Below are 14,145 nucleotides of genomic sequence, written 5' to 3'. Positions count from 1 at the left end.
AATACAGTCAAATGTTTTACTTTATAAAAGTAGAGAAAGGAAGAGAACGTGACACATTTCTCTCAAATCCGTAGCCCATCTGAGTTCTTGTGTTTGTTGACACAACCTGGTTTAGCCAATCAGGTTTCTACAGAACTATCCTAATCTACTCCAGTTTTTATTCTGTAGGTTTTAGATTTATCTACTCATCTATTTATTTATTTATTTCCATTTTTGCAAGACCGTTTCATAGAGTGGTGCTTCTAAAGCTTGTAAAGATGAGCGCCACTTTTAAGGGCTTTTAACAGTTAATTTTGGAGAACTGTTCTTTCCACAAAGCACATTAAACCTGAAAGTTTGCTTGATTTTCAGGTGTCTTTCAAGGCTGTTTTACAAAATGGTATTTACTTCTCCTTAGAAGAGACTGGTGTGGAAGATAAAGGCAGCTCAAGGATTGCCATATAAAAACACAACTGCTCAATTACTCAGCTCACCACTTCTCGTATAGTATATAATATAGTATATATACTATATACTGCATAAATGCTTATATATATTCTTATTCTTAACAGAAAATCATCCAAGACTACTTTCTGCTGTAGCTCTGCTACATTCAAATCGAATATGATTAACAATTTGATACAAATAACTAATTTTTACTTAATGGTTTGCATTCTTACCATCAAACTCAGCTAAATTTGTGTAAGACTGAAGGAAATTCCCATAGAACAGTATGTTAATAAGTGCTAATAGATTATCCAAGAACTAATTCTCACCATCTGAAAGTAGAAATTATTTCTAAAAGCTAATAAAGAAAACAATAATGACAAGGAAAACAATAATGAAAGAAACTCAGTCATCCAAACATGGAGGTTAAGAGTTGTCATTGTTAACTGCCCTTTTACAGGTAGTGGTTTCACCTAAGAAGGATAAGTTAGAAAGCTGGGAATGTACAGTCTTAACAATAGGAGGAGCAGAGGGTCTTCTGAGTAGAGTAGTCGTTACAGGGAGTTGTAGGAAATGCAAGGTGTTGTGTAACCTCTTCTGCCAGAATGGCTGGGCAACACCCGCTGCTGTTATTTTCATTTATTCGTACTATATGTTGAGCTTTTTCTAGGTGTGATGTTTAGGAAATGCTTTTTAAGAAATATTCTATAGATTGAAACCAAAAGCTCATAACTTTCTCATATATTTCTTAAAGTAACGTTGTGAAAATTGTCATATGGGACAAAATTCTTGGCTTCTGTCTTGGCTTTGTCACATTGTTCAAGCAGTGGGGAGATATGGAAAATATGTTCAGTGAGAATATTATGTGTAGAAACTCTTGGTAGGAGATGAAGCTGCCTTTCCCCTCACACTTGGGATGCAGTGTTTGGGAAAATGATCAGGAGTGGTTCAGGCTGATGCTACTCTCAACTAACTGAGAAGGCTGTTCACAGAGAGGACCCATGCACCTTACATAAATGGAAAGGCAGGGGGGAAAGAGAAGATGTTTTAGATAGCGATTTGTGTCTTCTTTCATTATGTGGTGAGTAGGGCTTAAGCTCAAGGTCTGTATCTGTCTGTTGTTTTTTTTCTTGCTTAGAAATATTTTGCAAAAAAAATGGTTCTAGCTTTGCTTTTGAACTTAAATACCAGGATCACAGCACTTCTTGGAGATTTCTGAACCACACTACTGTAAATACTACTTCAGTTACCTAAACTCTGCCTTTTTTAATACACTTCTTTCACTTTTGAAACAGTTGGACTGTTAGAAATCTAAACAGTGAAGAAAGCATGGCTTAATTTAAAAATTATTGCGGAAGAAATTGTTTGAGGAACACTATCAGATGAGACCTGAGTTTTGTTAGGAGCGTGCTTTGTAGATCTTCATAATTGATCAGGTTATCCTGTGAACAGATTTCAGAGTAGTTATTTACTTCTACTCAAGTTATCTCTGAGCTTGTATAATCAAGCAGGTTACAAGCAGCTATGGCAAGACTCATGCAATATTGGTATAACATGTATTTGCTCTCCATAGAAAGCAGATTTTATGTGACTTACGGTGTTTTGAAAAGTTAGAGGGTTTTCTTGTTTGTTTGTTTTTAGCTGAACACGATGCTCTGCACAGAAAGGATAATTCAGTCATTATTACCTGTGTTCCACTTTTTGTTCTGCATTGTTCTATTTTCTGTGACTTTTGTAAATATGACATATCTGTGTATATAAGTGTTCATTGTTTAATGAGTCTTATTAGTGCATATATACAGATATATGTATATATTTTCTTGCTCTTGGGGCCATGTTGTGCATCTGATATGCTCATTTAACAAAGCTTAATGAGCATTACATGTTTATACCATTTCAAGCATGGTACATTGTCCTTGTGAAGGCCGTTTTGAATTTGAAGAAGAGTATCCTTGCCAAGGACATTAGTTGGCTGTAACTGATGAAGAAGTCAGCTAGCTAAATGTACTTTTACCTCTTGGTGCCACTGTGAACAGGATTTTTTGCTCTATGCTTTTCCTCTCTTTCACTTAGCTTTCCAGTTATCACAGATGAGACCAAAATCATTTCATGCTGATCAGTATAATTTAGCTACTTTAACATAATTTATCTGCTATGTCATGAATTCACTGCAATTCTATGGGTCACGTTGAATTCTTACTTGTATTTTTCTTTACATAAAAAAGTGGATCCAAAATAAAACCTCTTTTAATAGAGATCCAGATCTGTTTGTTAAAAGATTGAGGGGGGGAAGAATTAAAAAAGAAAAGGAAAGATTGCAGTGAAACCCATGCCTTCCTGTTGCATATTTTCATCAAAAGGTTGTTGACATTTTTCCTTCTCTATCCAAGTTATGATCTCATTGTTAGCTGGAATATTAAATGTTAACTTAATTTGCTGAAGTTCTCCAGTAAATCTTTATTAGACTCCTGGTTGTTTCTAACATAATGGGTATGCAGGTGATACATCCTATATTATAGATGTATTACCAGATATTTCTTGCTTTCTGTGAAAATTTTGGGCTTTGGAATCCAATGTTATCTATTAGCTAAAATAGCACCTCAAGTTTCTTGAAAATGTTGATAACAAAAATCATCTGTCTTTATCTTCTTTTATGACAAGGTTTAATGTGGTTTCACGACTTACTGATTTTTACCATCAAATATACAGGAATATTCAATATTGCGCTTCTCATCTCATAAAATAGGCAAAGCAGAAGTGAGTATTGGTTTAAATTAGACACACTCATATTTTAGCTCTCTGATAGAGCAGTTCCTTGGATTGTTGTGATGTATGGAGTAAGTTCACCAGAACTCTTTAATCAAAATGAGTATCTTTAATAATAAATATCTTCCTGCCTGCATTTTTAGACCTGTGAAAACTTATAGTTGTACCTTGTGTTGTTTCTTCCAAAGCCTATTTAAGCTGCAATTCCCATTAGCTCCAAGTTTTGGCTTGGGCCCTTGATTTCCTGTAAAATACTGCAACTATTTTTGCTTTAGATTTATTTGTGACCATCTGAAATATATCACAGACCTTAAGGTTTCCTTAAAAAATGGGTAATCATTGAGACGGAAGTATGATTTATTTTAAGACCTTTTATTCCCTCTTTTGCAATCTCTGAAATGTGTGTCTGATAGTGAATAAGTATTTCATGATGCCTCAGATCTTTCTAAATGTGCTTTTTATGAACTGTGTATAAAAGAATCCAAATGTATGTATTCTTTCAGCTTCTACCCATTCCCATTCCTGCTGTTTTACTAACCCATTATTTAGCTTCTTGACAGATTTAATGAGGAATTATTTAAAGCACTTGCAGAAACCATTTGAAAAATGACATAAACTCATCATGATATAAAAAGTGTGAAAAAACCCACAGAGTTGAGAAGAAATCTTTTAATGTTCTTAGTTTGTACTTGGAGAATAAATGTATCTCACAGGTTTTATTAACGATTAGGAAGAAGTCTTCTATTATTATTACTATTCTTAATACGAGCTCCTGCAAAGAGCAGGACTGGCATATAGCTTTGATATCTCAATACTGCAGAACATAAATAGATGGGGAAACAGCCCTCAAGGCTGGGGATAGTTTAGATCTAAAAGTAAAGTAGAAGCGAAGTCATGCAAGACAAGATAAGGGGAAAGTATTTTGTTACTGTTACGTAGATGAAAGAGTTCAATAGAATATAGCCAAGACACCTGACATAGTATAGGAAGCCACTGAGTAACAGATATACTAAGCTATGTCTGTCAGTGTGAATCTGTTACCTAGTGCACAAAGTTGTTAATGATGCTCCATGGGCTCCATGTTATCCATTTAGATAACACTTCTCTAAATGTTATAAGAAAATAGCTATTAAATACCCAGCTAGTTCAATAAGCTCAATCATATGGTCTTACTTCTGAGAAGCAGTTAGCAGGTGGCTTTCTGTGATGTTTACTCTTAGACTATTCTATCTGGCCAAATCTGGAAGGCAGATGGGAGAGAAGAGGAGGAGCAGGTGTTGGAAGCTTGGGAGTGTAGAAACAGGGACATTCCTGAGCTACTTTGGAAGACAGTGAACAAGCAGAGAAGTAAGAGGAGATGAAGATCAGTGTGCAAGTGAGAGTTCAGCAGCAGGCTCACAACTCTTCACATTTATTCTTTGTATACTGAGAAGACTAGGAAATAGGTTGTGGAAGAATTCTTTTTTTTGTTGCTGTTGAAACATCTTCAACTAACAAAAGTCATCTGATTTCTCTGAATAGTAAGTTTAAGATACAGATTTCTTTGTAAGGCTTAATATGCAATTTTCATAGTATGTCTTATTCAGTGTGAAGTAAGTCAAAACTTATACCTCGTAGATAAATCTATCTACAATCAACTATCCATCAGCTATCCTTTTCCTTCTTCTTTTCAGTTTAATGGGAGGATAGAACTGAGGGAAAAACCAAGGGATCTGAATACTGAAAACTGTTTAAGAGCTAACTGACCACTGGTGTTGTTTATGTGGAGTGTTATAGCTGCCAGAAAAGGACTGGCTCTCATGGAGTTGGAGAGTTGGAGCTCTGCACAGAGCTTTATGTGGTGGCTCTACTGGGGTCCTCTCCTTCCAGAGCTGCACTCATTTTGCAGCTGACAGGCTTCCCAGCTGGAACTTTGTACAGGGAAAAAGTGACTGTGTTATTTCCAGACCCAAACTGGCTCTGAAAGCAGGAGAAGGGAGAGACTCTTCTGATCTTTGACCTGTACCATTGTTTGTGCCTTTTTCCTAAGGTGAACCATAGCTGTTCTCTCATCAGCTGTTTTTGATAACTGTTACCACTGAGAGTTCCTCTTGGCCTCGAAGAAGGTCAAAGTTTTCTTATAAAAGCAGAATATTAAGTGAAACTAACTAGCCAAATATTAGCTTAAACGATTTTTTTCATGAACTATGAAGATATATATATATATATATATATATAAAAGAAGATTTATTTTTTTTCTTCTAGACATAAACAGACATGTCTCATCAGACTGCAGTTCGAAAGCACCTCTACAAGTCTCTATCAGCAAGATGGGCATGTGTTTTACTAGCTTCTGCTCCATTCTCCTTGGCAACTAGCATTTGTCTTTTGAGTTTGGAGGTTCTCCTTGTTCCTTGCCTTCGAATAGAGAGGACTGATTCATTGTCTTCATAGGACTTTGATGGGAGGCGACATGTTTCTGCCTCTGCACAGCCAGAAGACTCCTTGTTTATTTTTTTGCCCAATACTTTTGACTCATCCTGTTAACCATTCATTCTTTTCTATTAAACTGTCATCTCAGAGAAGAAAATAATAAATTACCGTATAGATGGGGACAGCTTCTCTTTTCAAGTAAATTGTGAATTACATCTTCACAGACATGTTGCCAAATTCCTCAAAGTCAGTTGACATTGGATAGTGTAACACAAAGCTATGGATCCTCTAAAACGTTTAGCTAGATAGAAAGGCTTTCAATTATTCTGGAGTGATTGATGAGATATTCAGGAAAGTGTCTTTTAAAAGACTGAAAAAAGCCTCTATCTGTTTGGTGTTCTTTTTTCCCTTCCAATAAAAAATATAGCTAGGCACATAGCTATAATATATCCAATTAAAAAGATAGCTAGGCACAATTAAAACTGTTGTATATCAGTCATTCATTCCCAGCATCTCCAGTATGTATCTCAGGGTTCTTACTATTCTTAGTCTTAGTGAACCCTATAGAATGCTGTCAAATTTACTGAATATCAAAACGTATTGAAATGTTCCACTGCATTCTATTGGGTCTTCAGCAGGTGGGACTAAAAATGCTTGCACATAGAATTTTCACCGGGGACATTGCTGATGTCAACAGAAGGCAAGCCCATATCTCAGATGCTAATAACCCCATTTAGCAGCACTGTGTTGATTAGAGCCACCCAGTTTATAGACTGGAGGGCAGAGCACACATTGTGACATGAGGAAAATGCATTGTTTTGGTGGCTGAGTCAAAGGGAAGCACAGGAAAATATTTTTTTTCTGAGATTTGCTCTCAGCAGGTAATTTATAGCAGCACATGCAGTTCTTGTATGAACAGATGTAACTTCACCGAGCTTGTTATTTTAATGCTCTTACATCAGGAGCTGATTAGCCCAATTAAGACTGGGTTTTAGATTCCCAGTGAAAATCAGCACTGACTAATGTGTGAAAGAAAATCTCTGAGCCCTTCACATCTCTATTCCTAGCAAATGGCTAAAACGTTAAGAACTAAAAACCTGAACAAGCCTAACCTGCAATAGAGTTCATGTCTCTGGAGCTCCAAAAGGTGCTGTGGTTATCTGATATTGCCATAGGTCTCTGTACTCACTTCACACCCTGCTGAACTCATTAAAATTTGGCGCGTCCTTTTTGTTTGTAGCATAGCTCCTCTTTGCTTTTTGTGATTGAAATGGAGATAATCACTGACTTGCATTTCTTTGCCACAGTCTCACAGAGTCTTTAAAGGGTTCTTAGGAGCTCAGACAGCCTGTATCGTGTCCCAGCCATTCATTGCCTCACAGCAAGTGGAAATGATAGCGAAACAGAACAGTTTGTATTTAATAACTCAGTGCTCTTCTCTGAGGTCATGCCATATATAATCTGTTTCTGCTTCCCAAGTATTTCCTACAGAAATGTCAACCTGTCCTTCCATTCGGTAGCTAGATTGACGCTCCTACAGCCTCAGTCATTTCACTTTTTAATCTTTTTTTCGTACTAGCATGTCTGACTTTCCTTGTCTTTATAGCATGTGGCAGTAAGGCATGTTTGAAGCTATTAATCTTCAGTAGAGTGTTTCAGAAGAGAGCATTCTTTTACTTGACACAAGCAGAACTTCCATAGCGGAGCAAAAAGACCAAATGCTGTCTTCCAGTTTTCACCGATGACAAGAAGTCATTTCACGACTGTCATGGCTTTAAATAATAGGGTTGCAAATCCAGCAGAACATTTAAAAGGATTAAACACAGAAGGAATAAAGTTAGCTCTGGCACAGCTGCTTGGATTTAAGTAGATAGGAGCCTCTTTGAATTTCAGATGTGTACGTGTAAGCCATATGCATTCTGCTTAACTCTTTCCTTGCACAGTGCTCACATACTTCACTCTGAAGGAATGTAGAAGAACAGTTTGGCCTTTTTAAATCACATGGGCTACTAGTTGCAGGTGTGGCTGAGGGTGAGCCAGGTTCTATGCATGTTGCTGACACCAGTGAGAACTACCACCATGCGAAGTAGGGAGATTGCTTATGTTGAACATTTCTTACCCAGGCTGCATGATGCCTGCAGAATCTGACTCTATTTGTGTGCTCTGCCAAGTCTAGCAGATGAAGAGGCTCCATAAAATGTTTGCAGGATGTCTGAGATATTAGAGTAGGATCGTAAATCAGGCATTTGCATTATTCCTGGCAAAGCCTGATAGAACAGTTTCTTCTGTATTTATGAAACCTACCCAGACCTTCTCATCACACAGCATTCTGCTGTCTTCTTTCTCTCACTATCTCCTATAAGTTGTTGGGGAAAACTTTGCTTTGGACTTCTGCAAAATAGTTTGTTTAGAATACGACATTAATTTTTTCTTTGGCCATCATTTCCCTTCTGTATTTACAGGCTGCTCTGTCTGTCAGGCCCCACTTTCTATTCAACTAAGCTTTGTGCTGAAGTGACCTTCATTTATTGGGGTCTATATGGGTTGTAAGCTCTTGCATTCCAGTGCTGCGAGGACCATGGTGACCTTCTTGGCATATGAGAGAATGGCACAATATCCTTTCTTATTCCTCTTCTTCTTGACACAATGCTGCCTGCAGTAGCTGTACATAAATATTTCTGAAGTAGTTATCTATGTACTTGAGAATATAACCAAAACCCTCTCCTGCTGTCTGAAGTAGGAAGAAACTAATGATTTGGTTATGCTTGATTGCACCCACTGGAGATCAGCACGGATTTTCATAGGAAGCAAGGAGAAGCGTTCTGGTCTCATAAAGAAAAGAAATGTTGTGGTGCTGGATTTGATGCTCACTCTGTGGGAAGCTACACTGCTCTGTGCTGTACCTGTTATCATTTAGGCTCCTGACAGTAGATTACTCACAGATTCATCCACTTGACTGAGACAAAGAATAGAAATGCATTTCAGGGGCCATCCGTGTTCTAAAGGGAAAAGGTTACTGGTATTGAGCTTTAAGTAGCAGCAACCAGGAAATCAAATTCTTTCCTATCACATGAAGTTTGATCATTTCAATTTATCTCACTCCTTCCCACTGAATGGTTAGGTTGAGAACAATAGATCTCAAACAGCGCTAGAGACAAAAAGCCATCTCCGGTAGTTCTCCAGGTGGTCTGAATCTCTCTAATGCTCAGAAGGATGCTGAGGTGTGTGCTGTCTGACAATGTGAGTCATGCAAGCTGTGGCTAGATTAATGTGGAGAAAAGTTATTTTGACACTTGTGAATCATAATAGAAAATAATGAGCCCCAAAGCAGGTTTTTTTCATGTTCAGCTACTTCTCTTAGACCTGCTGTTTCCATACGAAAAGACATTGTCAAAAGCACTGTTTAGAAGTTGTGAAGACTTTCTTGCAAACTTTTTCTCATGAGATGGCATCTGTAATAACTGCTTTAGGGATATAAGTTCCTCGGAGAAATTTTGGGTAGCTTTTTTGACACTTTTTATATTAGATGTGAGCAAAACAACTTTATCATCTGCAGAAGAATGATGGGTATAAGGTTTAAACTTAGATCCCGAATCCAGCCCATTACAGCTGTCTGTTTAAAATAATAAATTGCTATTGTTAAGGGAAGACAAATGTAAATGTCTTCACTGCTTCTGAAAATAAATAAATAAATAAATAAATAAATAGGCAACAACTGATGTTACTGCTATCAGGAAAAAGGTGTTTCTGTCAGATAAGGAACCACACCAACATTCCTCACTAAATCTCTCCATCAGATGCACAGCCTGTGTATTGCTGTTACTAACCCCTTGCTCTGTAATCTCTCTGTATATATGTCTAATTTATCAGTTTCTTGTAGATTGTCAGCAGCCTGCTGCCTCCATACCGCCACACGGCTCACAACTAGCCAGGGGGCCAGATTGCCAGAATGTCAGGTAAACCAAACTAACTCTTTTCTCTTTGCACATAGCTGCATGCATGTCTGCGACAACCCTCGTCTTCCTTGTTCAAAACCTCTTTGCTACAGTTCTTCACTAATAGCACCTCAAGCAACAGTGATGATTTCTGCAGTGACAATACAAACACGAACCACAGATCCATGCACGTACATCGATGCAAAAATGTTAAAAGAATGCAAAGTTGTATCTTACAGCCCGCATTTGTTCTTTATTTTTTTGCAGTTCCTCCATGTTGCCAAAACAGCAGTGATTTTACTATGTTGCTAGATACATTTATTTAAAGGGAGAACTTGATTTTTAGGGCTGGGCACAGATTTCCATTTTTGTAAGGTGGCATTTTAAAGGTATGTGAGATACCTCAGCAGGCACAAAAAACAAGAAAAAAAGAGATGGCAATACATTTTTTATCAGTTCATAGTATGTCCTGTGCACACAGTCACTTCTCATTTGAAACAGTTTCCATTCTTTTTAGACCTTACCCTGATCTGTAGCGACCCAGCTGATCTACAGCCCTATTTGCAATGAAACTGTTTCCCATAGAACGCTAAACTTCATGTGTAGAAGCCTTCTGTAATAATGCAAACTGGAGGAGGGATTGGCTGCACTTTCAGGCTGCTCATGAGGCACTGCTGAGCACTCCTGCCAGTTCACAGGTCTGCCAACAGCCTTGGAACAGCCTCTTCATATGTGCTTCTCCATGATTCCTCCCCTAAATGCTAGCAAACTATTGCTTCTGCGGTTTTAAATATCCTTCTCAGAAGGGAAGAGCTACATGACTTAACACTGCTATGCACTTGTTGGCAGGCATTGCTTTGTTCGGCAGATTAACCTGCAGAAAGGGGCACATTCCAAGGGAAAGCCTCAGGGCTTTCATGTTTGTCCCCAAGTGCTTCCTCAGTTAGAAATTGGCCACAATCAGAGCTGGATATGTTGGTCAAGAAGTCCCTCTTGTCATGTTTCCAAACTAAAATCGTAGTATACAGGAAGCAACAACGGCACTTAAAATGGTTAATTTTGTAGTATGCTTAATATATTTTAAAATTCAGATCAGTCATCCTACAAAGAACTCATACCGATATACTTATCTGAACTATTGACCTCTAAAGGACTATAATTTTTTATCTCTATGTTGATACTTTTCTGGTTAAGTAAAAGCACCATTGTGCTTTTGATATATCAGCATTGATGCCTTCCTTGTGTTGGCCACATAACTGCATTGCCTTGTAAAGCTGTGAAACATAACAACAGACTCAGTTCAACAGAGTACGATGGCACGAGCTTGTGAGTGTTTTAAATGAAATACTTGAAATCTGGAGTAGAAATCACTGGCTTTTTAAGAACCAGTTAGGTGAGTTTGTTCAGGTTCTCTATTCCCAGGAGAGGACAAAGGCAGGAGTTTGCGATGTCCTTCCTCCTTTTAGAGACCCTCCTGGTGTAGCACAACTGTTTCAATCATACAACGATGCTCCATGAGGAAGGCATTGTATTAAAGCTGTATCCAGCACTAAAGTCACCCATTTTAAGAGAGAGCTATGCTTATTTTTTAAGTCTTTTAAATGACTTTAAAATGGCACATTTAAAATGACTTTTAAATGGCACTTGTGCATCTCTGGGTTTTTCACAGTAGTTGGGAAAATGTGCTGATGTCAGTGCGTAGGTTTGGGGGATCCTCACTGGAAAAGCTAAGAGCAGATGGAAGCCGAATGGAATTCCAAGATACATGTAGTCAACTTGTTTAGCTGTACATCTGTCTGTCTTTTTGCTCGTGCCTGCATGTTTCTGCTAGAACCTGATCCGGATAATCTAGGGGAACCTTTTGTTAGAGATTTTCAAAGTAAACGGATGAAGCAATGCGTGAGAAGCTCACTCTGCATTCCATGCCTCACCTCAGTTTCTAGGTCCAGAACTGTGGGCAAGCAACCAGATGTAGGCCTACCCTGAAAAGTAATGGATGACATTCACCCCTTCCTGGCATCACTAGCTGCCTGTTTCATGTATTATATTGCACGTGACTAAAATAATACTGTCATCCAATGTCTACAAGAATGTGTCTGTCTTTGGACCAAATGCTAGGCCCAAGTTATCTAAAAAACAATAAGAAACAAAATAGAAGTCCTGATACCGCAAGTTAAACCAACATTCATTGTTCTATAAGGAATTCTGTAAGGAATATCATTTCATGGAAAATAGGAAATAAAAAGTAGGGCTACGTGTTAAGGAAATAAGATTGAAGATGAATAAGGTAAAATGCACAAGAAAGGGCTGCATTCTGAAAATATCACTGGTCTGTTTGTATTTTCCATTGCTGATTCGTTACAGTTACAACCTATGCCAGAAATTATTGCATGTGAATGATGTCTTTAAGAAGCAGTAGAGTATTTACTAACACCAAAGGGCTTTGCATGACATTTTTCAATTGATTTTAGAAATATATGATGAGCTTTTTGACTTCTGGGAGGGGAGAGAGCTGCTTAAAGCCAGACAATAACAGCAACGTGAAAAATTACATGGGCCATATTCATCAACTGAATCAATATCTTCCCAAATGATAGCAGCCTTTAAAGAGAGAATTACAGAAATATTTAAAAAGCAGCAGATATCCTTTGGGCAGAAATATAACAATATTCTCAGTTCGTAGTCAGCAGCTTTAGGTTCTTCCATGTCTTTCTATTGCTTCGTGTTCTTTATCTCACCTGCCATCCTCTACTGCCTGCAACTGTCAATGTACCTGATAGCTCAGCTCAAGGACCTGCTGCCACCATCACCCATCCTGCCATAAAAAGCACCCTGCATGCCGTGTGTCACTTCCTGGTTCTGCTTGACGGATAATGCAATTTTTGTTGAGATATTGCTGCAGTAATCTGCATAACCAAACGGGGTGTATTGTTCTTCTGAAAGGAGGGCAGCGCAGCAGTAGCGTGTTAGGATGAGATTCAAATCTACTCGGATTGTAACTGATGGGTGTATGTATGTTGCTGCCACGGTGCCTATACTGATAACCGTGTAATTTTTTTTCTCTTCTCAATGCCCCTAATATTTGTTATCGGTTGAAAAGAGAATGGTGAGACAAAGTTTCCAATTCATTTTGTGGACAGAAGTATACTTGTATTAGAAAGTGAGAAGCAACACAGAATTAATGTGAAGAAAAAAAGGATGCAATTCTAAGCATAGTGCTTCCTAAATGGATCATATTCTGGAATGGTTTTTATTACAGTATTTGCAGTCAAGGTTGATTTTGTGCTGAAATTAATGCCAGAATGCTAATGAGACTGAACGTGTATAGAGGAGAATTCTACTTCTTTCAGAGGTTCCATTTCAGGTCATTACTGCACAAAACCAGTCTTAAGTATGGCCATTTTCTCAACAGTCCTCTCTCTTGAAGCTATTTCATCATTGTTTATTTTTAAAGCTAGGAAGAAAGCCCCAAAAGACGACCATACCTCTGCTATTGAGAAAGGTTACAATTGGGTTTCTATTGCTTTCTGACAATTAGAAGAGTCCTTCTGAGGAAAAGAAATGAAATAAAATGGGGCAGCAGCATAGGAGAGCAAGGCAATCTCTGTAGAGTAACATGACCATCTTGTTTGCCTTCCCCACATGTGCCATGTTAAAGTTTTAATTCACTTCAATTTCTCTGAAGGACTTAGTAGTTCTTTCTTAAATACTATCTTGAAAGCTTAGGAGGCGATGAAGCCTGGATATGGCTCTTAATGAGTGGATAGCTTCTAGAGTAAATGCAGACCTTTTGGGTCCATCTCCAGATGCTCTTGAGACAGACTCATTTGAGAAGAGTAGGAAAAGATCTCTCAGATCCCTCTTTAGGTTCTCTGTCCGTACTGGTATGTTGCAGAATGTGACAGAACAAAAAGATGGTTACAGCCATGGAAATAAATACTTAGAGACCACGGGCTTGGTGTCTTCTTAGAGTGTTTGATTAAATAAGCTCAACTAGTAAGTTTCAAAATATTCTGAATGAAATATTTATGCCTAGATGGGTAGTTTTAGATGATATATGAACTGAGGAGTCATAGTCCTAAAAAGCAGTCAATGCTTCGGGACTGACTCACTCAGCCAAATTCAAAATGGAGCCTGTGAGGTCCTGAGCTCCTGTAACTCACTTACCAGCCATTCTGTCATCAGGCAGCTCATCTTCAGGGGCAGAAACATGAAGCGGAGTTTAACTTCAGACGTGCAAGTTTCTGATCTTCAAAGAAGCCTGGGAGGTGCAGGGGCTCCAGCTCCTGTTGAATTGCAATACCTGTGGATTTTTGGGGTGTAATCTCCTGGGCTCCCTTGCTTTGAAAACGTAGACTTTGCCATCTGCTTTCTTAATGGCAGTGGTACACACTCGTTTCTGTCTCGGGAAGTGCAGTGCCGTTTCTGTGTTTCCTGTATGTAGAACTACAGACACTTTCAGTACTGCTGGCATTTCCAATGGCAGACTTTCAGATACCTCTGGCATTTCAGATTGATTCATTTCCAGCAGTAGACTAATTGCGTGCCTTCAGCCAGCACTCAATAGTCTGTACTGCAGAGATAATATGCACAAATTTTAAAGAAG

The 14,145-nt window shown here is 38.3% G+C and overlaps 1 protein-coding gene across 6 annotated transcripts in view; it reads left to right on the top strand.

The window, feature by feature from the left end:
- LOC140257152 (protein bicaudal D homolog 1) overlaps positions 1 to 14,145 on the top strand; it is a 282,019-nt gene that overhangs the window by 137,640 nt on the left and 130,234 nt on the right. For 2 of the 6 annotated variants that reach the window (XM_072346232.1, XM_072346263.1), the window contains one exon: positions 9,485 to 9,560. The exons of 3 other annotated variants lie outside the window; for them this stretch is intronic. In XM_072346232.1, the coding sequence (XP_072202333.1) occupies positions 9,485 to 9,560 (76 nt within the window). Of the gene's footprint in view, positions 1 to 9,474; positions 9,561 to 14,145 lie in introns of all 6 variants that reach the window. One more of the 6 variants, XM_072346242.1, reaches the window with a different exon arrangement.

The sequence above is a fragment of the Excalfactoria chinensis genome, chromosome 1, assembly GCF_039878825.1.
Source record: "Excalfactoria chinensis isolate bCotChi1 chromosome 1, bCotChi1.hap2, whole genome shotgun sequence".
NCBI lineage: Eukaryota > Metazoa > Chordata > Aves > Galliformes > Phasianidae > Excalfactoria > Excalfactoria chinensis.
The sequence above is the reverse complement of the archived record's forward strand: the minus strand, read 5'-3'. Positions and strand labels throughout refer to the sequence as shown.